Source organism: Zootermopsis nevadensis, unplaced genomic scaffold (assembly GCF_977971745.1).
Source record: "Zootermopsis nevadensis isolate Lab colony 2312 unplaced genomic scaffold, Znev_1.0 Znev_ptg000030l, whole genome shotgun sequence".
Taxonomy (NCBI): Eukaryota; Metazoa; Arthropoda; class Insecta; order Blattodea; family Termopsidae; genus Zootermopsis; species Zootermopsis nevadensis.
The window spans coordinates 649,988-676,071 of record NW_028259162.1 but is presented as its reverse complement, the minus strand read 5'-3'; the positions used below and the strand labels follow the sequence as shown (position 1 = coordinate 676,071).

General features: G+C 42.5%; 2 protein-coding genes across 5 annotated transcripts in view; one reads left to right on the top strand and one right to left on the bottom strand.

Annotated features, from left to right (window-relative positions):
- Positions 1–26,084, bottom strand: part of LOC110827809 (tachykinin-like peptides receptor 99D) — a 140,275-nt gene that overhangs the window by 73,518 nt on the left and 40,673 nt on the right. For all 4 annotated transcript variants that reach the window (XR_015537957.1, XM_087359046.1, XM_087359044.1 and 1 more), the window contains exon 3: positions 9,371–9,411. The gene's annotated coding sequence lies outside the window, so the exon portion shown is untranslated. The remainder of the gene's footprint in view (positions 1–9,370; positions 9,412–26,084) is intronic.
- On the top strand, positions 18,759–25,366 carry LOC110833059 (farnesol dehydrogenase). Its single transcript, XM_022070673.2, has 7 exons — positions 18,759–18,899; positions 22,057–22,196; positions 22,419–22,587; positions 22,786–22,915; positions 23,726–23,864; positions 24,101–24,268; positions 25,102–25,366. Exons 2-7 carry the CDS (start codon positions 22,065–22,067, stop codon positions 25,141–25,143), a joined length of 780 nt encoding a protein of 259 aa, XP_021926365.1. The 5' UTR covers positions 18,759–18,899; positions 22,057–22,064; the 3' UTR covers positions 25,144–25,366.

The window sequence follows — 26,084 nt, the reverse complement described above, 5'->3', positions numbered from 1 at the left end:
AAGTCCTTCTCACGAGCACTTATAATACCGAGCGTCTGAAAATGTTCAAGGACGGCGTCTTTACATTTCTTTCGAGGATCGTCAAAACGCGGCGTCCGAAATTGCATGGAGTCTCAGGGTGGACGCAGCTACCCACACTTTTACATGGGGCAGGAAGTTGACCCTGGCTGAGTGTGAAGATATCGTAATAACGAAAAGCGAGACACTCATTTGATTCCCTTATTCTTTAACGACGTCGTGTCAAATGCGTAAGTTACGTAGCGTTTAATGATGGATTTCAGGTTGAATGTGGGCACTTATTTTGAAAGGCTGTGGTAAAGAAACTTTAAGTACTCAAAATGGCAGCCTTGCACGACGAAGCAACTTTTCAGTCTTGGACGGCAGCAGTGGCCCGACTTCGCGGACGACGAGGAACGTGTGAACATTGAGACGAAGAAACCACTAATGCGCAAGGCGACTGAATTAATAAAGTCCCTAGGAAGACCTAAACACAGGCGTGTCTGTCTGTTGCCAATCAGCTGTTCGTCCAGCAATAAATACACACGTCTGGTCCTATTGCGAATTGTAGAGGCTACATATCAACTGCGATTATCTGCGTTGACCCTAAGCCTACTGGACCCTACAAACAATTTAAAACTCCAATGTGGTTTATAAATAAAATGTTGCAATGAAATACAGACTCTCTCCAGACACATCCTTAATTAGATTGTGCTAGGGTCACCAGTCCACAAATTACAAACGAATTAATTCATAATTTACTTTACAGCCTGAATTACCTACAACTGAGCTGATCTAATATGATCAGGCCTGTGTAATTTTTTGGAAATATCAGGAAACGTGATTTCTCAGAACTTTCAGAAAATTGTTTTTCGTTTCATGACTTGAAACACTTTAGCCTGCAGCAGTGGAAGTAAGCTAGTGAAACATGTACAAACTTACCACATAAATATGCATTAACTACGTTACTATTTGTCATAAGAAACCTCTAAATTCTAATCTTTCTTCTAAGTTATTTCATTTTACGTTTTATCAGTAGTTTTAGAAGCAGCGATGGCTTTTTATAAAAGTAGGTTGACATGCGGTTGGTATGTGACTTGAATTTATATTTTCAACTTTTAGTTTGTTTTAAGTCGCTTCTCGCCAAGTGCTCAGATCTTCAAGGGCGACAATAAAGAATGACTTAAGTGGACGGACAGACGCCAAAGGCCAGAATACACGCAAACACACTTACTACGAGTCTAATACCAACGCCATATCGAAGTATCTCTGTACAGTCACTGCAGCAAAGTGCAGGGGCAGAACCGCATTCATACACAAGAGTGTACCTTATCGCCTTCACAATATGGCGGCCGTCTTCCACTTCATCTGGCGGCTACAAAGGCAGCTGGAAGCTGCATTACCAGGCTTTATAAATACCAGCATGTCTGGCCCCGGACGATACCGAATGCGTGTAGTCAGCAATATTGCTCATTCAACCCCTATACAGGGTGTGCCATGAACACCGAGCCATTCTGACTGCTACAACGATACGTACCTCAAATCAACATTTTTATGTATTGTTTGTTTAACGACGCTGATTATAAAGCGGTAAATGACAGGGTACGTGCATGAGTAATTAAAAAGTAGCTTTTGTGGAAGTAGGCAGTGGCGTTGTGATTCAAGGTATAATCCTGAAGAGGCCGAGGAAAAACCACGGAAAGTAGTCGAGATTCGAACCTAGGATGCACAGGAGGGCTCCCGCTTGAGCTAACCTGCTAACCGATTCTATTCATCATTATCATCTTTCAGTCGCGTCTGTATCGAAGCGAAACTGACAAAGCGCGGAGAGGTGATTCGAAACGGACAGACAACGCCAACGATATTCATTTACAGAGTTCGGAACGACGCCACAGTCGCCGACGGGTTAGCACAGCACAAAGTCCGTATTGTATATCAAACTACCGATGCCCCTTTCAAAGCGGCGTTCGGAACAGAAAAGCAGAGCGGGCCTGCAGGTTTTCAGGCGTTCTTTACGCTCTGGCGTGCGCGGAGAACATTTTTCAGGCCTCGTCCACGTTTGTCTGCCGCTGATGCGTTTGGTATTTCTTTCGACTAAGATCAACGAAGATCCATCTTTGGAATTTCAGTGTACGCCTTTCCAGTCTTGTTCTGAATTTGCCACATCTTCTAAATATTAGAAGAAAAAAAATCCCCGGGTTTTTCTTTCGTATTTATCATTTTATCCTGCGATGAGTCGTTTTTTTCGAAAATCAGAGTCGGACGGACGGATTTTATAAATGGATTTAATCAAAGAAAAACAGAGTTGAATTTCTGCCAGACAGGCACAGCCAAGTGCAACAGTGGAATTAGTCCAAACACAGCAGCTTACAACATGAACTAAGCCGCCATGTTTGGAGTTGCAGGAAGATTTTTGGTGTCACGTGTGTTTTGGGGTGATGTGGTGGGAGGTCCTGGAACCGACCAAGATGAGTAATATCCTTCCCCACTGGATGCAGTGTGATTAGTGATTGCAGGGGTGGTGTGGGGGGGGGGAGTATTCTAACTGTAAGAGCGAGAAAAGATTTTGCCGGAATGATTGATTGACGAAATTTACCTCGTTCCTTACACTAAGGCCATTTGTAAACAGCAGTGACAGCTGGGGGGAAATTTAGCATCCAGCAGTTTTCTGCACTGCGCGCACGCTTGAACCTTGGCGCATACAGCGAGCAGGTTTTTGCAGTTATCAACTGTAGTTATTTTGTGCAAACTATTGTTAATTACGAAAGTGATTGCTTTCCATTCATGTCGGTGATTGCTACGTGTTTATGTGGAAAGGCTCTGCTTCGCGGAACGAGCTTAATGCATATATGCATTCAATTATCAGCATGACAATATGTAGCGCACTGGAAATCCAAAAAATACGATGAAGGAACTTTGTAACTAAATATTAAGCTACAACGAGCTTCTGTTACAGACAGATCAATGAATACAATGTCAGCTTGGTTAAAATGAAGACGTAATAAACTATTAACTAATAAAATAAAAATTGAACTAAGTTTTTTTTCATATCTGCTTATCATTTAAATCGAATGTTGATATTTTCTTAAGATATGAGAGAATTATAAGGTATCTACGTATCATCTTCTTTGTCTTTTATTACAGAAAAAGGCGATTACAGCCCAAGGACGATGGTTGATTGGTTGATGTTTATCGACGCTCTATGAACGGGCTGAAATTGTTTGGCGTTGAGCTGACAATGAACTTCACTGTCTTTACGGCTAAGACAAAAATACTGGAGATTTTAATGACGGATGTTAACAACATGTAACGAATGAAATAAAATCAGATGGTAATATTCTGACTACCTGACTGACTGTGAGAGTATTTAACGACGCGTTATTAGAGTTAATTCGAAGGAATATGGAAGGAAGCAGTCGTTTCCTGTTTCAAGTTGCTATAACAGGACTGTCTAAGGAAAACCTCGAAAAACCACAGACAGAACAGCAGGAATGCAGACCGAGAACAGAATTCTATTAGGGGCAAAGCGGTCACGATATTTAAACACTACAGCAAGTCTTTTTCATTGTCCGCCACGAGGCCAGCTACGTGGAGTAGAGTCCTTACTGAAAAGCTAACAGTTGCTCAACTATTCAGGATAGTCCCCTAATCTTACGGTACACGAAGGTTCATTGCAGTGACCACAAGACAGCGCAATGTCCAATTGGTCAGAGCATTTTTATGTAATTCTACAATGCGATGGAAATGATAATATTCAGTGGTCATGACGACGACGATGATGATACAAAAGCAATAACTCGTTTAATTAATGTAATCAGTTTGGAAAATTAATTATTACGATTTGGGCAGGAAACTTTTCATTGGAACTTTCATCTGTTTCCGCTACGAAAGTCAGTCCGCCACAGGACTTGATTCTCAAAGTTCAGAGTGTCACTGGCGTTCTTTTCGCGCACTTTCCTTAATTTTTAAAACTTATATGGCCTGTTCTTTCCATCACATTTCGTAAAAAACTGAGTGGAAGAACACAAAATACTTGACTCGTTTGCAAAAGACGATGTGCACAATATAGCCGATTCCTACCTACCCTTCTTACACTCTACCCCCACCCCCAACTCCCCAAAAAAACCTGGGAGAAATTCAGTGGAAGAGGCTACACGTTTTAAGAACCCACAAACACAATATTCGGAGACCGAACGCAGGAGAGCCCGTGGGATCACGAAGGCCGGTCGTTATATTCGCTACCGATGCCAGGGGACATGTTCTTATATAACGCATCGTTAATTCTGCAAGAAGGTTGGCAAGCGCGGAAGTATACACTATTAAAGCGTAGCAGACAGCACATGCTTTCCGAATGTGTCCATTCAAAAACTTTCTTACAGGATCTACTTTACGTTAATTTAATGACCACTGTTACATATCTGGTCACTTCATTCCGGGTTGGAAAATGTTTCTTTGATGTTCTCACGTCGGTGAAGAAGTCGATCTGTGGACTTGTGAGTAAACACCGACGTTTCGGAAGAACGCAAAAAAGGTTTCATTTAAATTTTCAAAATTTTAAATTCGAAACACTCTAAAATTCAATTTTTAACCAAACTTAACAACATTCAGGAAGACACGGATGATGACCTCATGGGGGCTGAAAACCTTGGGTCCATTTGGCATGGCAATGAAAGTTTCTATGTAAGACTTGAGGTTTTCACAGCGGTGAGTATGAAGATTTCTGTCTTCTGGGTTGTTGCGCTGTGTAGTCTGGTCGATGTTAACCAACGTTTCAGAGGTCATACTGCCTCCGTCATCAGGGCAATGAATCGCCCTGATGACGGAGGCAGTATGACCTCTGAAACGTTGGTTAACATCGACCAGACTACACAGCGCAACAACCCAGAAGACGGATATCTTCAAAGTTTCTGTATGTGAAATGACCTTGCATAAGGAATTACATGGTATGAAATGTTATAAAAAAATGCCAGTTATACCTGCATTTGAGGTAAACGAAAGTGTCAATTTATGAAAACAGCATCGTTCAAATTGTTTAACGTAAATATACGTGTTTCATAAATACAGATTACTTATTTAAAATAATTCTATTTTAAATTACGTAGGTTTCAAGTAAGTTCGCGAGGCTTTTGAACAGAACTCTGCCAGACTGAATTAGTGTCTTAGACATGTTGCACGTATACAAAAGCTCGCGAGCTATTTTACAGAAACTTCGGATACACCGGAAACGCGATGCAAGTTTCAATTCGATTCAACTCCTTTGTGCTGTTCCTTCCCTCCCTTCCTCTGTGCATCTCCATCCCGAGCGACAAGTCGGAAAGAGTACAAGAGAATAAAAAGGTTTATTTGTTGCAAGTATGTTTCAAAACGAAAACTCGAACTAGGCTCTTCGCGTTTCAATACTATCTACAGGGTGTTTATAAAATATTTGTAAGACAAAATTGTTATACATGAAAAGTTGTAAAGAAAAATTGGACGGACAAAACTGTTAGTTTTAATCCCGCGTTCTCGAAAAGACAGATAATTTCTGCATCTACACGGTGGTTCAAAAACAAGACGCAAAACTCTGATGTTCCAAATGGCGATTCCATAAATCAGATAATGCTTCGCTGTGCAATCTAGGTAATCGCCAAGAAAATGGAGACAGCAGGCACCTCTGAAACGTCGGTACAGTCCACGAGATTACACGGCGCTACACTGTACGACACTGTATTTATTATCCATAGACTCAGATCAATGCAGAACAGAATTACACAGTTTATACGCTGTTAGTAGCAAAGTTAAATAGATTCGTCGTTACTTTTTTTTTAAATCGACGAAGTACGGTCTTTCTTTTGTTCTGCACGCTAATGGCTGTCTGTTTCACGGTACAGTTGAGGCACTCCTCTCAACAGCAGACGCAACGAGGAAGCAGCAAGGGACTGGCGTAGCCGATATTCGAACCGGTTACCTCCTCAAGCACGCTCAAAGTGAGAGCTACCGGTACTTAAGAACTGCATCCCCCCCCACCCCCTCCTCAGGGCGTAACAAGGGGTCCATTAGCGTGCAAGGTGCATTATCTTCCGCAGTTCCACGAGACCATAAATCGACGGACTCCGCCACAGACGGTTTCTTGCGCATCGCCATTTTCTGTGATTTGCGACGACTATGAAAATTACTGTCTTCTGGTACTTTGCGCCGTGTAGTCAGGCAGAAAATTACCGACGTTTCAGAGGTACATACTGCCTCAGATTTCATGCCAAAACCTAATAATGGAAGCAGGAAGCACCTCTGAAACGTCCATCCCAGAAAAGAGCTTTGTTCAGTGTCTTAGTCTCTGGCCTACCACTGCGCGGTCCTGCGCTCGATGCCCGCTGGCAGCTACCCGATGCAAATGACAGCCTGTATTTCTTCCCTTAAATCTCTCCTACCTTCACACACGTTGTATGGATCTGTTTTTATATAAACTGAAACATGTGGCAGGTCTACAGCAATTTTCACAACACAATTCATCACGAAACTGATAACTTTTAAGGCAGCAGAGACAGGATTTATGTGTTTCATCTTACACAGAAAATATCAGGAAATCTGAAAATAATCTCACCTCAGTCAAACTTTTTGTGGTGAGAAATCCCATCAAAACGTTTGTTATGAAGCAGCCAGTGGCAGTAAACATAACCTAACCTACCCCCTTTTTATCGTCTAAGGTCAGTTTGACCCTTCGTGACCCCCTTTCGGGGTTTTCTTGCGAAACTACCAAGGTTGTTTCGCCTTGCCTCCGTGAACCTATCTCTTTACCTACTTATAAATGCACTGGTTACGGTTTTAGCGACGCGGTAACAAAGTGACTTGCGCCATTCTTAACCCAAGCAAAGATACAATTTGTACTGATTTTTCCCAGACCATCGTTCATTAACACCTGCGCCAATTCTGATAGAATCAGTCCTAAATTCTCGACACTGCGTCGATAAATACACGAAGAACGTAATTAAGAAAAACCATAAACGAAAAGCTAATCGATTCTTAAGTTATTCGACGACACTGTTTCAACCTCAAGCGACATTGAAAGATGACCACAAGTGGGCAATAGTCAAAGATTTGCGAGAGGCTATTGTCGCCTATGTGAAAGCACTGTTCCCGCCAAAATAATGTCAGTTTACGCGCCAACTGTGCCGAGGCTCAAACCCAGTATCTTAAACAGGAAAACACGAGCGCTACCGCTACGATAACCTTCTCGGTGAGGACATTGAGAAACAGGCTGTGCACTGTCACAAGCATAAAGTCACTTTCCCCCCTGGAATCTAAATTTCTCCTTGTTGAAAGCATTGGTCCCCCTTCTGTCGATTGTAGTAGTTGAAATTTCACAAAGCTATCGAAATACTTGGGGCTGTATGCAACTCGATTCAAGTCCTTTCCCTCAGATGAAAATCAAATTTATTTTCCTCCACGTGTTCCTACATCAAATAAAATTCCAACAGAAAACCCAAAATACGAAAACTAAACCACTTTCACTCCTCTCAGGATGTTTGTTGACGTAATAAATGCGCGTCTGGCGCAAACTTGCAGAGCACAGCATTCTGCTGTGAACAAGCCACACACATTCCTGAGGCGGTCATCCGAGAGAACAGGCAGTCCACTGCATTCCGCGAACCTTCCGACGAATTCAACTGACACTCGTCTTAAAACTGAGTTTCGCAATTATTAAATTTCCGAGGCTGTCGAGGCCCTGAAGATGGAAGCACTCACACGAATTTATCAGCACGTATGCCCTTTTGGCTTTTCTGACGTCTGACTGGGTGACAGGAGTCCCCAATGCGGTTGCAAGGCTGGCTGGGGATTCCCCGCGCGGGGATTCCCCATGTAACCACGGTAGCCAGCCGACTCCCAAACCACTCTCGCTTTCAAGCGTAGAAACGCATATGGGTCTTTATACAGTCTGCCCTTTATTATTATTATTATTATTATTATTATCGAATTCTAACCAAAACTGAAATGCATAGGCATATTTTAGTAAATATTTCCAATATAAAATGTCACGAAAATCCATTAAAATTAGTAACATGTATGCAACTTATAGTTTCGGATGGGCATAAGAATTTGTAGTTTCGTGCTAAAGAACACAACGTGTTTTCATAACAACGATCAATGTTAATGTTAATACGGAAATAATCGTTGTTGATTTCCAGAACCATAAGAATCCAATCAACACACTCAGAGGCAAATGCATGTTAGGGTAGGTTGTACACACATGCTTTGAGCTAAGCCAATTGTATGACGAGAAATCCTGACACGGAAAAATGCATAACGAAAAGCGAATCTTAGACGACAACAGAAAGCCGACGTCCTCCGGCTCGACCACGCCGACTAGCGCAATGCCCCTTGAAAAACTGGGAGCGTAGAATGACATTACCCTTCCAATGGCTCACAAGCGCGAATCTAATTCTCACACGAACGCCCAAATGCGCTTCTCAGCACAATGTGCAGACTGCCATCACCTCTCGCCGGCAAAGCCAAGCTTCATTACAATACATTTCCAACGCAAACCACGTGAAACTGGCAAAGATTTCCACTTTAAATATCAAGACTCCTACGGGTGAACCTCGCTGCTGGAATTAAGAAGTTTCTACAGTCAAACAGAAGACAAACGTTCCCTCAGAGTCCGAGGTCGACAGTCAGAAAACACGTAATACGCGTTGTGATGCTGAATTTAAAAGAAAATAAAAACTGTCCCATAATAACCACCAGAAACCGCTCAAAAACGAACGCTTGGAACCGACTTCAGGGCAGCCACTGTGTGTTCTCGAAATGAGAAATTGTACCCGCATTTCTGCAAGCAGGCCTTTTGAAGGCCTAGCTTCCTAGATCAATTCGGACAACAACATCGTCGCTAAATCTAATAGATTTGACATTCCTTTTTGTCCCAGAGCGTCTCACTCGGACGGACGACAAAACGACACTTTGACAGCATCTGAGGGTATGAAGTTTGATGTTTCTGGCTGGAAACCAGATCTTCATGCTCGCTGCTTCAGGGCTGAAATTAGAGTATGTTCCCCCAAAACGTTTATACGTACCTAAAAGAGTCCACGTGGCTTTACAACCGAGAAGCCGAATGTCGACTTTTTCACAGCTTCGAGAAAGTCAGAGCAGAATCGATATTCGTCTTAGACAGACAACGCTAGATACATTAGGACCAGTATTTATAGACGCACCAATGAAATCAGACGGCTGTAGGCCTGTGAATCAGCCATATTATGAACGGAAAAGTAGTTCCAAAACATTGTGCAACAAATAAGCACCGAAAAATGCATTCCATAGAGAAACGACTTAAAAAAACTACGTATTAAGCTTGTATAGTTGTCATAGGTTATAAAGAGAAAAGTGTTGATATGTTAATTACCTTTCAGAACGATGCGGGTTGATCTAGGAGGATCGAAGAATCTGAAACCAGAATTTAAAATAAAATTAATGCACATCCCACGGATAAATTTTTATCGTGCTACGGCACACATTTCAAACATATGAGTACTCTTCATATATATTTATTTTCACAGTCTATACACAAACGTTGTAATTAAATGATGTTGTTAAAATTATATAATATTAAAACATTATGTAGTATAAAATATTATATTTTGGCGCTTTTTATCGTAAATACGATTTTACATTATTTAGCGCTTTTTTACGACATGTTTCGATGGATAAGACCTCATCTTCAGGTTTATATCAATTTTATAATATTTTAAAATTATTAGATATTTTTATGCAATGTATTATATTGATCTGTGGTTTGTTTGTAGATTTTCTATTTTCATGATGAGTTGTTTGTTTGTAGTCAGACGTTAATTTTCTGTGGAATTAATGTTTAATTATTATCATGAAAATAAGTATGGAATTGACATAGGAAATAAATAAATAGAAATATAAAAGTAAAATATAGCTCTTCAGCCCACCAAATGTTCTATACTACACAGTTTATAAATGGAAGAGCGAGATAACATGCTGTGTGCGCTACCCTGAACATGATGGCGTTACGTCCCTTCGTAACGTTCGCAAATTCCTACGGCGCCATGACCCAGAAGGCCACAATCTACGATGAAAGTGCCAAAGGCAGATCTATTCATACATGACAGCAGGCAAGAAGGCCTGCGAAGCATTTTCTGACCTCAACTGACCTGACGTCACTGCAGCTCCTGCTACTGGGATGCTAACCACTGCACTCGGCGGTTTGATCACAAAGCGGTCACTGAGTGGCCGTCGTTACAGTCATCAAGGGAGACTGATCGAATTAAGTTTCTTGCCTCCATATTGGGTAATACGTCACCGTGTGACGCGGGCCAGCATCCACCGCCCACAGGCGCAGCGAGCTGGGCAGACTAATGTTTCTCACCGAGTGGGCCGAGACGCATAAAGTGCTCGGGGTGCGTTGCATTTAAATGGTGAGCAGACAAGAACCAGGAAGCCGTCGGTCGCAGACACGAGTTTAGACGGTGTGAAGATCTTATCACATTCGAAGTTACGGCCAATTCTTATTAAGTTGGGGCCACGTTCACCCGCCAAAACTAACAGCTTAAAGCAGGTCTGAAACGTCGATAAATCGTCTACCAAACAAAAGAGCGCAAGAACACAAATGACAGAAATTTTCACTTTAATATTATCTTTGCACCAACACAAACGCATTCCGAACGGTCTAATCCCTTCAGGATCTTACGAAACATTAATCTGTGTGAGCTTTGTTTATGGCGCACTTTCGACACGCGAGCGCCAACATTAGTCAGAGATTCCAGCACATGCAGGTTTTGAAAGCTCGCGGTCTGGATCCGCACAGTGACGGATACTCGCGTCAACCGAAGATCTGCTTCCACTTCGTCGACCTCAACTAGTTGAGGGGGGGGGGGGGGAGTTCAGGAAGGGGGTGGGGGGAAATCACCCCTGCCTGCCACCCGAGATGCAACGAGCCTGTTCCATCGACCCTGACATATGCTTCGCAAAGGAGGAGTTTATCATGGTACCAATTTTGTACGAAATATTCACTGCTGTCAGAGACTGTGGCGTCTCAGAGGGAACGGTAGTGACAGTCTTTTACGGTAGCATGAATTTTATTTATGTTCCCAAGACTTTAATAAATTCTGTTCTTGGATCTTCATTACGGAGCCCCTAGCCTCACTGTCCCCTGTCTGCAACACGGATTCAACGTCCTCCAAGTTCGGAAACTTCTTTGTCACGGTCGCACTGCAGGTTAGAGGAAGTTACTCAAAATGCAAATTTATGAATCCAAAAAAAATTTGCTGCCAATTAAAAAAAAGTAACAAATGACATACTTAAATCGCATAATTTCCTAAAACAAAATATCACCAAATTTCAAGGGGGGAAGAGACTGTACCAATTGTCGTCTGCTGTGAAACTTTGCCTGGGACATTTTGCTCGACATGACGTCAGATGACACAGACACAAATAAAATAAAACATTTAGGTATTCGTCTTCGACTGATCCCCGCAGGCACTATCAGACCTTGATGCAACTTCGTCACAATCTACAATAAAATCCACGAACACCGAATTATTCGTTTGCCTAGTTTCCGACTGCCGAACAGTTTGTTTCGCCATCAGAATTTCACGCGGCTTTCTTGTTTCTCTTATCAGAAGAGCACTTACAGGTACCACAACACAAACCGAAGCCCGCCCAACGACTGGTGGACACGAGACAACAGCTTCTGCACAAAATCATCTTAACAACTTAAGTACACTCATACGAAATCAGTTACTCTCTCGTATGACAGACTGCTCCAGCGGTCCAGTGCAGCTATTAAATGAAATGGAGTCGCCAGACAGATGCCACGACAATTCATCACAACCCGTCAGCTCAGAGTTGTATTCTCGCAACGAGGACTCTCAAATGAAGTGGAAATTCATAAGCAAAGTGGACCAAAGAGTGTAAACAAGCCGGCGATATCTTCCCTTCGTCCGCGACTCAGCAGAGACACGAGGCTCCTTGATGGTAGGCAACTGTGCCGAAGACGGACTGGCACACGGGCCGATGGACACAATACTGAAAGACACAGGTGAGAAGAAGCCAAGACAGGTCCATGTGGGAAAAGATAAATGCGTAAAAACGAGTTGGGAAGAAACCACAGAGAAGACCGAGAAGTAGATGGAAGGGTACTATTAAAGCATATCTAATGAAAACAGAGTTAGATGGCGTGGATTGGATCAGCCTGATACGGCGGGATTTTGTTTACACGGTAATGAACTTCGTGGATCCGTAAAGGACTGGGAATTTCCTGATTAGCTAAGCGTTAATGTCATCTCCTTAACGGCTCTGCCCCATTAGTTACTTAGTTTTGCAAAGGTAATTAATTTAGACCTCGGAATAGACCGTGTTATCACCACCAGCTTCTTGATTTACGAGTACAGTTTTGAATCAACCTTGAAAACTGACAGCAAAAAGTCTGAGAATCGCCTCTCTCGACTCTTTTTTGAGACATGGAAAAAAAAGCAATTTTATTCTGGATAAAGTCATTCGTCACCTCGGGTTGCCTTCTAAGATTAAAAACAACGAACTTCTCAGAGCAGGAGTGGAGGAGCAGATGGTGATAGGTTTTATCTCTTCAATTCTTATATCTTCCAAAAATTTGCTAAGAAAAATAAGACGTCTCACCACAAACACAAACAAACAAGTTCGCTTCTTGTCAGGGTGAAGCAAAAAGGATTAGAAAGGAAACCACTCTACTGAGTTTTCTCGAGAGACCGGAACTCCCTCCTTTCGTGAGACAAATGCAATTTCAACCGAGCACAAAGGCGCAGTTAGGAGTTCCTTCGAGAACTCGTGAGTGTCGAGCAGTCGGCTGCCACGTCCTCCTCTTCACGAGACGTCATATTTCGCCCAACTTTTCTTATTAAAGATTCTAATCGGTCTTCATTTTATTGCCTATCCTGAAGCATACTTACATTTCTATAGACGATGTAATTGGTGAGCAGTTTTAGTGAGACGGCCCTTGAAAAATACTCCCTTCTGGGATGTTGCGCCATGTATGTTGGGCAATCGCCCTGATGATGCACGCAGGAAGCACCTCCGAAACATCGGTAAACTTCTACCAGACGACGACGACAATCCAGAAGATAGTCACATTCATGTAAAAATTTATTTAATTTGAAATAAAATTGGAAATCAAGTCGCAAAACATCTGGTAATACGACCGTCTAAAATCAGTAGTTGCCAACCTTGAACAAGTGAGAAACATTTAATACATCGTCAAACAAAGGCCCAGAGTGTCTAAACACAATGGCCATTTGCTTCAGAATTCTAAGGTATTTTTAAAATAAAAATGGCTTTAAAGTCGCTTTTATAGTAGTATCTTTGAGCACATGTACTTTGAGATAAGAAATATGTTCTCACTGAAAACCGAAACACTAAATCTCAAATCTCACACCCAAACAAGGGGCAAGTCGACTGGAAAATGATTTTTTTTCTTCAAAACATGACCTCGACTCAGACACACAAGAGCTGAGCTAACGGCGTTTGGGAGTTTGGACGGGTCAGAAGTCAAAACGTTGTCAGTGCAGGGGGACTGAGGGACCCATTCGTCCCCATTAGTGTCCCACTGAAGCAAGAAACAGTAACGCATTTAGCCAGTCCTCAAACAACGGCAAGACAAAGTTCACACATCAGTAGACTAAACGAATATAAAAAAAATTGTCAACGCCTCCAAGAAGTGGACTTTCTCTGCGCCATAGCCCCCTACCAGCGTAACGCCGTCGTCGCCTATTAGGAACTCAGTCGACATCTCAAAGCAACCCCAATCAAGCCGATTACAAAATAGAGCCGATCGCTGCCCGTTAGGTTAGAACCAGCGATCAGAAGGCGACGTTGTCCGGGCAGGATGCAGTTCCTGAAATCGAACCACTGCATTTAAGCGATGCTCGGGTTCCGGGTGATTTTATTTCCTTACACTAAATTAACCAACTGATCGTTGTCATGGAGACGCATTATTTTCTTTGGGGCGCGAACTAAGTTTTTAGTCCTTAACTACGTGAGCTTCGGGTTCAAAGGGTTGATACAACTACGCTTTTACGAGAAAGAGTGAAAAGCTGAAGGCAATAATTGTTTTGCTGGAAACTGGAGCTGCAGAGGCTGAGCCATCCCACATATAAACGTAATTGATTTTCTCTGTATCCCAATTTGTGATAAACTACGACAGGTTTAATATGGCCGCTGTATTTCTGTATGTCGCCTGAGACAAAGAATTTCTTAACAAGATCATGTGACGTGTGGTCAGTTTCCGTTTTGCAAAAAAACACACGTGGGACATTTAGAAGGGCTGAACGCTGCCAAACTAAGACACGCACACGAAATTCCTGGAAAGTCTCGTGGAGACAGAGGCCACTTTGCAGAACTAGAAAAAGGTGAAAAGACAATTTCGAAACGAATCTAAGAAGCAGAAACTGAGGATACGAAATGGAGAGGCTTTTGTGACGAAAATGACGAACATTCACGTTCTGTAACAGGGAAAGTTATTAACAGCTGCATTGCTACTAGGGGGCAGTGCATTATATAGTTGCACAGACTAAACCCATTACTCAGAAACAATTAATCGTCGGAGCGAGTTCAATCATTCGAACGGTTCCTGTTGTAGTTCCGGGCATGCAACCCGGAGTTAACAGTTGAATGTAACACAATGTTTCGCCATTGTATTAAACGGCTCACAGCCTTCTATGGAACTGAAATAATGTTTTAAGTTTCTTCCCTATTTAGAACCATTTCACTAACCCGTTAGTCCATTGTGCAACCACAACAACCTGTTTACCGCAACACATCCGGAAAAAAGAAAATAATTAGTAGTTCCATGAAACTATTATGGACAGAATTCAGGTCGAGGCCCACACACGCTTTGTGGTTTGGCAACTGCTGTGTGTTCGCATGTGATCAAGACGTACACATTCACGGACCATGAACATGAATTTGCAAACAAAAGAAGAATATTAGCAGGAGGAAGGAAAATATCACAATCGTCACATAATATTATTTCGGTGATCGAACCAAGGCGTGTGATATGAGCTGACAGACACTGAACGGATGAGGAGATGAAAAATGCAACCAACATTTTAATCGAGAAATCTGAAGGAAAAGGACCACTTGGTATACCTTGACGTAGAAGGAAAAATAATATTAAATCAGATCTTAAATAAGTAATGTGTGAGGATGTCTCCATAAAATACTGAGATTTTCTGACCAGCTGAGCGACTATCAACTATCCACTTAAAACATATTCCATGTACTTAGAAAGTTGGTTGTTATGTACGCACAAACAACTTCCTATTTCGGAAAATGAAATCTGAAGACGGACAGAGGCTTAAATTGCTCCGACACATCGCAACTGTACACAGGATAGGATTTTGGGCCTATTCGCTCTCTCCTTTCAGTACCGAGTTACAACGTGACCACATCGTTATTACACGTACAAGCTGACAGTTGCGTGTCGCAGTCCAATTGTTTGTAAAACACGAGTTTGTATTTCGAATACAAATCCTCTTCAGGTGCCCGTCATCTGAACCTCAGAGTTCAGCAATGCCATGATCCTCTTTTAGAACTGACGACGTTTCTCCAAATCGATTGCGTAGTACAAAATAGTTTATCAGTTTTTTGTATCTGAGATCGATGTTGAAACGTCAGGCCACTGAAAACTATCTGATGAGAGTACTGTAATTATATTAACACCGAAGTTCTTGACTGTGTAATGTACACTAATCCCACTAAATTTCTCTCCTTTCGACCTACATATTTCCTTCGTTACTTCGGTTATTACTCGCTGTCGACACAGCTTCTTAAATTGGTTTCCTTTCTAATACAAAGTTAATGGCCTACTTTGTGTTTTGAACTGCGGTAAGTGAGTTATGAAAACTTTCGTGAGGGGCAAAGCGACGAGTATCCCGAAGCAGTTTCACGATTGGAAACGTGCACTGTGCGACACGACGGCGGACGCAGAGGTCGGGCGATCTCCGAATGCATTATTCAGGACCTGACATGTTCAGATTCTGCACGGAATTGCCAGGCAACACTGCCGATACCAAATTACACGCATAATGCATTTATTCAATTCCAGTGATTGAATTTAAAATTGCTAAGCGCGTATTTTTAATTTCTTACTTCAACACAGAATTTCGAATAATATGGCTGTTATTTAAATGTTTTAACAATGTGGTGAATACTGTTTCCCTAATGTTACCATGAAATTTCCCTCAAAACGGAAACAGTATGTTTCTCCGAAACGCTGGTATAAGTTCACATGGCATTACAAACCAACAGAACACAAAATTTAAAAATACTGAACAGAATATCGCAATTATTACATCATATCAGAAATTCGGACGATGAATATCCTGGTATTACTCAGGGGTAAATAGCGAAAGCCGTGAACCTCATTTCAGAATAATCTTCGATCCGAACGCACAATCCAGCGTTCGAAGACCCAAGCCTTAGCAAAGCACTTTAAAGGGTCAACTGAGTCTAGAAGGAAAACAGAAGAAATTGCGTGCTCATGGGACTAAAACGTGAGTGGGCACCGCGGCAGGCAGTGTTTCAGTCACACGGGACTGCAGGCAAGTACAACAGAGAAGCATCCGAGGTGCAATGATGATGGATCATCAACACGTGCGGAGAATTCTCAGCGGATTGATCGCTGATCAGTCAACTGCACTGACCGAACATTGCCCCGTGTACACGTGTCCGCGAACACAAGCGGCAAGTTCCACTATCTTCACCGAGCGGGCCAGCGACACTCCTCACATTCGGTCAGTCGCTAAATGACGACCTGCTACGTTCCTCTGTCTCCGAATCACTCTTAAGATGTACTTGTCAGCCTCTCGACCCTTTCAATTTGGCAACCATCTCATAATCTGCTTGAAGGCAGAGGAAAACCAAGGAAACTTGTGTTTCAAGCGGAAGCTCGTATAAATATTTAAGAATCCAGTCCGTACCGCAAAGAAAACACAACTCTTCACCATTACAAAGATCAATTGGTTAACGCTGTTTAAGGAAGTCATCGCTGTTTACAGTGAGAATCATAACCAACCAACCAAACCAACCAAAAAAGCTAACTGAGGGCGGAGGCCTGCGCAAGCGCAAGCATCGTCCCTACCAAGGTGAAACCATTCCTGCGCACAAGGCGCATTGCTGGAAATGGTAAACAGTCTTAATATAAGAAACGGAAATTTTGCTATCGCTAACAGGGTTACGTCGTGGCGGGAGCCTCGACCATTCAAACTGGGATCCGTTGCTGCTGATGGGAGGTCATCCCGTCAGGCAAGTTGTCCAAAGGAATTTGGTTGGTTGGATCTCCGGGGTTTGAACCCAGAGAGGGAGGGGCCGTTTCGGCTGAAGGCCTCTGCGGCATGGGGGGAAGATCACTTCAGCTGATGGCCTCCGTGATCGGGGTGGGGGTGGCGGGCCGTGCCCCTATTAAGTTATACCCTGGCATTCGCCTTACAATTGAGGAAAAGCACGGAAAACCTCAGTCAGGGTAGCCGAGTAGTCTAACCACTCGTTGTGCCGACTTGGCCGTCTTTTGGGGACGGCCTCGGCTGGCCTGCTGAACATCGGTCGCCCTCGGTTGCCCTTGGGCGACCTCTGGCAGCCCTCGTTCGACACGAGTCCCACTGGACACAACCAAAAAGCTAACTGAGGGCGGAGGCCTGCGCAAGCGCAAGCATCGTCTCTACCTCTCTCCAGGCTGTGCCGTTGGGGGTCTCCTCTCCTCCTCCGTACCGCGAAGAAAACACAACTCTTCACCATTACAAAGATCGAATGGTTAACGCTGTTTAAGGAAATAATCGATGTTTACAGTGAGAATCATAGTTCGTCTAAATTACATTTAAGAATTCAGTCCGTACCGCGAAGAAAACACTACACTTCACCATTACAAAGATCAACTGGTTAACGCTGTTTAAGGAAATAACAGCTGTTTATTGTAAGAGCAATATCGAACACAAACACATTGTCCGAAACACGCAGAGTTATTGAATTTTAAAGCAGATGGAACACCATTGGGATTTTTGAAACGACAAGCGACTGAATTGTCAGTAAAAATGGGCTACAAGTTTAAATACTATGCCTAACAAGTATTGGAAATTGTGCGGATTCCTAAACACGTTCCAATCCCAGAAGCAGCCTGCGGTGAATCATGTTACGAGTAGCTATTAGTCACTGTTACTCCGAACTCTAAATTATAAATATCATTCAGCATATTAAAATATTACATTCGCTTTTATAACACGCGTAAATGTAAACCTGATTACTACTCAAAGTACTTAATAAATCCTCAAAAATCGTAAATTGTTGCGTGAATAAAGTCAACAACTTTCAAATTAATTATCAATTCAGAGAAATGCAATTATTAAAATAAAGCTCCTACACCTTACTAATGATACTCGTCGTGTTTGTATGCAAAGCTCTTTATTAAAAGCACTGAAAAGTGGAAAGAGAAATACCGAATTAGTACCAATAAATATGCGAGGATACTGGACAGTTCCTTAATGAACAAACTGTGTAAAATATACGCGCAAAACTGATTGAATTTTTTAAAATGCGCGCGAAGCTTTAAGCACGAATCTCGTCCAAACAATACTCAAAATCCTATTTTTATCTAAAACCAAAACCAAAAAAACGCGTAATAAGTAGGATCTGAGGAGAGTCCGAAGATGACCTTCTGGGTTGTAGCACCGCGTAATCTGGTAGAAGTCTACCAACGTTTCAGAGGTTCTTGGTGCCTCCGTAATCAGGGCGATGAATAAGGTAGCACGTGTTGTTGACAAACAACTAAATCCCTTGTTCCGTCGGCTTCTTATTAAATACGCCCCTCGATCGCCGCGAGGAAGTTAACGCAGCGACAGAGCGCAGTTCGACACGAAGCACTCAGGAGCTGACAACGGACAGACGTGAGTACTCTCTTATTTTCAGTTACTTATTAGATCTTCCCCGTAACGATTATTGAATGAAACATTCCTAACATTTATTTACTAAAAATAAAAAAGAAACCTTCCTCAGAAAGCTATTTTGTCACACATACACTAGGTCAAACATTTCTCGAAGAAGGAAAAGGTTTTAAACTCATACACGATATTAGATATATTCCGTGCCTTTAGAAAATTCGTTCAAGCTGGATGCGAATTTTGCATATATTACGGGTTAAAATAGGCCAAAAAATTTTAATATAACAACCCCGTTGCTTGGTAATGGACGGACATGGGTCACTACCTTCATTTATTTGTTCTAAACTTCGCTGCATTTTAAAAAGTCTTAGTAAGTCACAACGTTCGCATTCGGGCAATTGGAACTGGCAGACCGAGATATTCCCAAGTCGCTTGTTCCATTTACTTGATTTTCTGGCCGATATATAAGTTAGGATGAATTTTATCCTCGAAAGGTAATTTGATAACATGAAGATGTCTGTCCCCTGGTGCTGTGTAGTCTTATAGAAGTTTGCCAACGTTTCTGAGAGCGATTTCCCTGATGATGGAGGCAGCAACGGCCCCTGAAATATTGGTAAAGTTCCAGAAAAACCTACATACCCACTGCCATGAGAACCCCAAATCCTACCCAACACAGCAACTTGATTGTTAAAATCGCAAAAGTGTCTTGAACCCGAGTAGAGGTTTCGGAAGAATAAGAGTGTACATCTCTGCCTCAGCAAAATCAGCTGATGCACTCGTAGGTCAGAAGTTCATAACCGAGAAAATAACCGCGGACGTCGTCAAAATGCGATCAGTTTGTAGTTGTCGGATTTGACTGAATTCTTAGCAAAACTTTGGCAAGATTTAGTAGTTGCGGCTGCATGTTGCGATCGGGGGAAGCAGGTACATTTTTTTTTATTGGTATCAATGGCTTTCTGAGTCAATGATGACAAAATGGAACTTAAGAACACAGACTGTAATATATTTTTTTATTTATTTATTTTTACATACAATTTGCCATCGAAAAGGCAATGATAATATAATAATACGGTGAGTTTGTAACATAACTGGTACACTTCTCTGCAGCCAAAAGCCATAGAGTGCAGAGCTGTGTAAATTTTAAAAAAGGTTTTAATGCAAGTATATAAATATTAATTTATAGTCCTGTAATGTAATTATGTGTTTTATAACAAGTACGTCCATCTACGTATTAAAATTCCGATACCCGCGTCGTTCTAACCCACAACGTAACTTAATAAGCTCGCAACAACAAACGTTAAATTGAATTATTGCACAAACATCAATGCAAATAGTTCCACTTGGAATGTTTCCAGCGCTTCAAGGTTGGCAAACCACTTCATTTTTCATCGCGATTTTATTGACCAGATGATGTCGAAGAAATAGAAAAACTGCCAACCGATAAACTCGTGTGGATGGCACGACAAACAACACGAAACAATCAAGAAATTACTCTCGTCTTATGAAACCCGAAGGTCTGCAGCTCACCAGAGCCATCTGAACTCGGAGCACACACTGCCACCCAACTTCCTTGCAGCCTTTTTAATATTATCCTTTCATCTATGCCTACGATACCGACTTCCGTGATTGGACTACAGTTTATAGTACAGAAACAGGCAATTTCGTTTCGGGTCGGAACGAATAGCCCTTGAAGAGGTGCAAAGGGTTTTTATTTTTCCTTTCAGGTTCTCACTGTTCCTCCGTATACTGAAACAAGTTGATCAATGTTTCACAAGTAGTTGCTGCATCCTTCATCAGGGCGCCCTGATTATGGAGGCTTCTGAAACGTCGGCAAACTTCAGAGCAGAAATCCAGAATACGGAAGTGTTCAAAACTGCACTCTTTAGTCGTCAAAGCATTCTTTACAGCTGTTACGTAAGCGATGTTACGAAACTGACCTTAACATACGCAGGGAAAGCAAAATACTAGGAACGTCAGTGGCAAGGACACGTGTGGAGATAATTTCCGTATTGCCCCCCCCCCCCCCCCCCGTCATGCTGCAATGTTACAACGTGCTGTGATAGGCAACAGATGCTTTGTTCAACCTGTCGGCAGGCTAGGTCACATCTGAATATTAAAACAAACCTTCGCGATACTGCCCCTTACATGCCGAATTTGATTTGTTACAAAAGATAGTATAATTGCGTCATATTGTGAATCAAATATTAAATTAATTATTCGGTTTTGTCCGTCTAATCACAATTACATTTAAAATTTACAAATAAGATAATTAAAATATCATTTTATGTTCTTATTTGTAAATTTTAAATATAATTGTGATTAGACGGACAAAATCGAATAATTAATTTGTTACAAAACATTAGCCAAATAAATGCGTGTCCCGATTCCTCTAACCAGTTGAAGGGACACTTTGCGTCTTGCCATGGAAGTGTTGGTGTTAAGGGAATGACTTTTTAAGAAAACCCAGCAGGAAAGGTAAATACATTCCACGAGATGGCAGACGGTTTAAGATGGCCGTGGTCTTTAACACGACTGATCAATGAACGACTTGGAGTATCCCGGCTTCAACAGCCCCTGACACAAGCAACGCCAAGCACTCCTAGTTGTTGACAGGAATCAACAGGTTAAGACCCTCAGCCATTTAGTTGTCAGGTCCCACCACCGACAATCAATAATTAATCCGGCACGGGGTGACAGGTTATGTTCCTCCAGAACACGTCGCATCCTGTGACGTGCGGGGAACGTCATCCCAGCGTCGGACTGCGGAATGGGGGAGCGTATGATACGAGACCGAACACCGCACGTGCAAATCTAAAGTTTTCGTTCCCCGTTAAAGGGTAATGAGTCGAACTGCATAAAATGATTACGCTGGCACAAACACGAAGAGGTACAAAAGTCTTCCGGCCTCTCAAAATTCAATAGCGAACGCCGGTTGTGACTCCGTGTGTTCTGTCCTGAACATGGAAGCGACACGTTGGTAACCACAGCCATGACACGTGAACGAATAACCACAGTAGCCACCACAAGCTTCGACAAATCGAGATTTCAGGTTCAAATCCTGAATGCCATATATTTGATTTGATTTCCTTCTGTGCCCGGGTTCTCGTTTTGCTACGGTCGAATTTGCATGTGAGTCAATTATCACATAATTTTGTTTCCATAGTTGCTACAATGCATCGTTGGAACGGCCGTGTTGCCATGGTGACGGGAGCCAGTGCAGGTATCGGCGCTGCGGTCGCCAAGGATCTGGTGAGACACGGTTTGAAGGTGGTTGCAATCGCCCGCAGGGTCGAGAGGGTCAAGGTATGGGGTCACGACTTGATTTCACTCTTTACGAAGTTTTGAAATAAGGAGATACAGGATCGTAGCTAGGCATAAACTGCATTTTCTAGACAGCACAGCTGTGAAGCGAACTTGTGCGGAATGGGTCGGCTCGACTTGACGGGAGAAGCGTCCGACTCTTCCGCCAAAGTCCGCGGTCGCAAATGACAACACTCTGTATAAACCACAACCGTTATTGCACAGGCGCTGAAATCAGACTTGGGCGACTTAAGTGGCTCACTGTACCCGCTCAAAGCTGACGTCTCGAAGGAGGACGAGGTGCTTGCGGCCTTCGCGTGGGTAAAGGACAATCTCGGCGGAGTAGACATACTGATCAACAACGCGGGGATAACTGGAAACAGCACTCTCCACGGTAAGACTCGACTCACGGCAGCTTTTTCTCCACATTTACCACAAGTGGGATACCAGTCGCACATCAAGTATCGGGAGATGAGCCCTGTCTCTTATAAGTGATTTGCGTTACTAATCATAACGAGAGCTTCAGTTGGATCTCCGTTATCTAACAAAAGCCCTCGTCCGTCGATAAATGACGTGGCGGTATTCATTGCAGAGGGCCCGGTGTCTAAGTGGCGATCTGTCTTGGACCTCAACGTACTGGGTCTGAGCCTCTGCACCAAGGAAGCACTGCAGTCGATGCAAGAACGCGGAGTGGATGACGGACACATCGTGCATATCAGCAGGTAGCGGACATTTCCATCAATTAATACTTAAAATCCATTTATAAATTGCATAAACCATAATAAAAGATGCTGTGGTACATGAGTGGCATTGTACCGTCGTAATTTTGCCATCATTTTAAAAAGAACGATCCGTATGTTCATATGCGTCAAACTCCCGTTAGAAAAGCGATGGTTGTAAATTTACTTACAACAGAGAAGCCAGTTTACGTATTTGTATTACTGTTTTCAAGGACAAGTCTCCATTCCATCATGAACAAACTTCGTATCCGTGTACCCCAGAGATTTTTCCACCTTCATTGCATAAATTTTCGGTCCTTCAGCCAGGTGCTCCACAGCTGGAAATGGCGTATGCAGATTTCTGAACTTTTCTCATTAAACTCCTGTCCCTTGAGGACATTTATTCTGTAATGGGCAGTGTTTAGTTTGATTAGTTTAGTTTTGTTTAAATTTGCTGTTATTGTGTTTGTTTCTTAGTGTCTGCCTGCCTGCAATTATTTCCTTAAACAGCGTTAACCATTCGATCTTCGTAATGGTGAAGTGTAGTGTTTTCTTCGCGGTACGGACTGAATTCTTAAATGTAATTTAGACGAGCTTCGGCTTCAAGGGGCTAATGAAGAAATAAAACTGTATTTCATTTAATTAAATTGTATATGTCATTACTGGAGAATTCTAAAATGTAATATTAAAACTAACAGTGATAGTTTATAGTGCACATTTAACCCTAGAAATGTGCGTTTCCTTGCGCTAATGACGTGAATCCCAAAGTGGTCATGATGCAGTGTAAGAGTGTTGTATGTCGTTGTGTCTTAGTATCAACGGACATGGAGTCCCGGAGCACAGCCTGCAGTACGGCCTGATGATGTATTCAGCAACTAAGAACGCGGTCCAAGTTCTCACCGAGGGCCTGAGACGCGAACTGGCGCAGCGGAACTCCAAGATCAAAGTCACGGTAACAAGGACTTTCATTTAAAAACTACGCGGGTCCTAACAGCTTTATAAGTTGAAGGCTGTCTAACTAAAATGATTTTCTTTTCTGTAGCTGTACAAACACGGCTCAGCCTCTCATGGTGACTCATGTAATTATTCCAGAGACATTTGGAATGGCAGTTGAGTAATTACGTCAGAATCACATTCCGTAATATTAATACTAATTACAAGTTCATTATATTGTCGCTTGTCTTGCAGTCCATAAGTCCAGGAATGGTTAAAACAGAAATCTTGATCGCGTCCGGATACGACTTAATTCCTCCCGGGATGACGATTGATCAAGCTTACGACACCATCCCCCACCTCAAGTGCGAGGACATATGCGACGCCATCACTTACGCCCTGGGCACTCCACCCCATGTACAGGTACAACTCATCACATCCTACCTTGTCAGTTTATATTGATAAAAGTCTAGTCTACGGAGTGAGAAGTATGTCCTCAATGGAAATTCGTTACTCAGATTGAATACAATCCTTTAATTGTCTCCACCCGTGACAAAATCCGTCCCTCCGTCCTATCCCGTCACTCCAAAGCGGCGCGTCGTACAGAGAATAGCAAAACAACTCTTGGAGATGTTTTATTCAAGAAATACAGACACGGGGTATCCAAAAATTACACAATGGCGCGTTGCAGAATAAAAAAGAGACATTACTAGAATGTACATGTAAGTAAATGGAATATTTAAAATAAAAATGTGAGAAGAGTACATGAAATAAGTCTGCTGGTATGCGTAATTCTAATGTAACATCAGCAAACTTAATCTCAAAGTTCGTGTCGTCTGTGAACAGCTTTGGCAAACAAATCTGATACGAAACTTCAACCACTGGCCCATCAAACACTTCAGCATTCTGCGTTCATCAGTGAATTTCAATCCGTACAATTACACAACTTTCGCATTCCGCTACTCCACTCACAACCTTAATAAAATAATAAAGTTTTATAGTATTGCTGATAGATGTCACATGCAAACAAAACTTTATTCAAAACTTAACAAAACGATGCCTCCTCGTGTGTGTGTTTACGCCTCCTACTAATCAGCAGACTTAAAGCATGCTCTACAGTTTAATCTTGAATTCAACTGCCTCTCTTAACATGCTTTCAACAAACTGTGTGTGATGGTGACGAACTCGTGCTACCAACTATACTGAACACGTAACGTTCGAAACAAGGGTAATTAATTATCGTCTGTTTGTTACAGATCCACGATCTAATTATCAAGCCGGTTGGGGAACCAATGTGATCGCCCTACGTCACGGCGAGCAACAGCATGTACGAGACATTACCGACTGCAGACGCATCGGACGTCCGAGTACCGACATAAGCCACTCTTCCTATCGTCTTTCGCGCCTTCTTCAAGGTCTTACACCTACTGTGAATATTAAAGTTAAACTATTGGAAAAGTGTACTCTGATGAAGGATGTTTTCAAATAAAGACCCGCCAAGGCACAAGGTTCTATTGCAGAGATCGTCTGGAAAACCATGTAACATCTGTTTAGTGGCCGAACCTCTAACCTGCATCCACCTGTCACAGGCCTGGCCAGCACCTCGGCTGCCAGGTTAACGAGTGCAGACACTCCACGTCTGTTATTACAGACGCACAATCCTGTCAAACTGCCGGACCGCAAATGCTCACGTTAACCAAAGACAGTGGAATGCATGCGGCAGGCGTTCTTTACTCCCTAGTGTTACAGTTTCATCTGATTCGTCAACGGGCTACTGTAAGTTAGTGTTTGTGTAACACTGACACAAAATTGTTTTGACAGGCGTTTCAAAAGCGAATGCGTAAACGGTTTGTGCGTCGCGCGTTTAAACCCTGGATTTGCTAACCATCGCTTATTAAAACTTCATACGAAACTCTGACTCCATGAAGCACAGCCTTTCTTAACAAGCTGATACTCCGTCAGTTGGTCCAGAAAGTCCCTTCTTTTGTGCAACTCGAAGGCACATTACCGTGTTCACAAAAGCCCGCCACCAATCCATATTCTGAGCCAGCTGAATCCACTCAACACCCTTCAGCCTATTTACTTATGTTTCATTTTAACAGGTTTTCCAGCGTGAGACACTCTCACTAATGCAGTGACAAAACACGAATGTCGGCACTTGAAGCGCTAAACTGACTTTAATCTTTATTTTCGACAAATGTGTACCTGGATCTTAAATTACAACTAAGATCAGAAGTAA

What these genes read in the sequence shown, in the direction of transcription:
- LOC110833059 (XM_022070673.2), top strand. Translation starts at nt 22,065, where the DNA reads ATGCATCGTTGGAACGGCCGTGTTGCCATGGTGACGGGAGCCAGTGCA. An exon ending in TGGAAACAGCACTCTCCACG is followed by an intron (nt 22,588 to 22,785) that starts GTAAGACTCGAC and finishes TATTCATTGCAG; the next exon opens with AGGGCCCGGTGTCTAAGTGG. An exon ending in ACTCCAAGATCAAAGTCACG is followed by an intron (nt 23,865 to 24,100) that starts GTAACAAGGACT and finishes CTTGTCTTGCAG; the next exon opens with TCCATAAGTCCAGGAATGGT.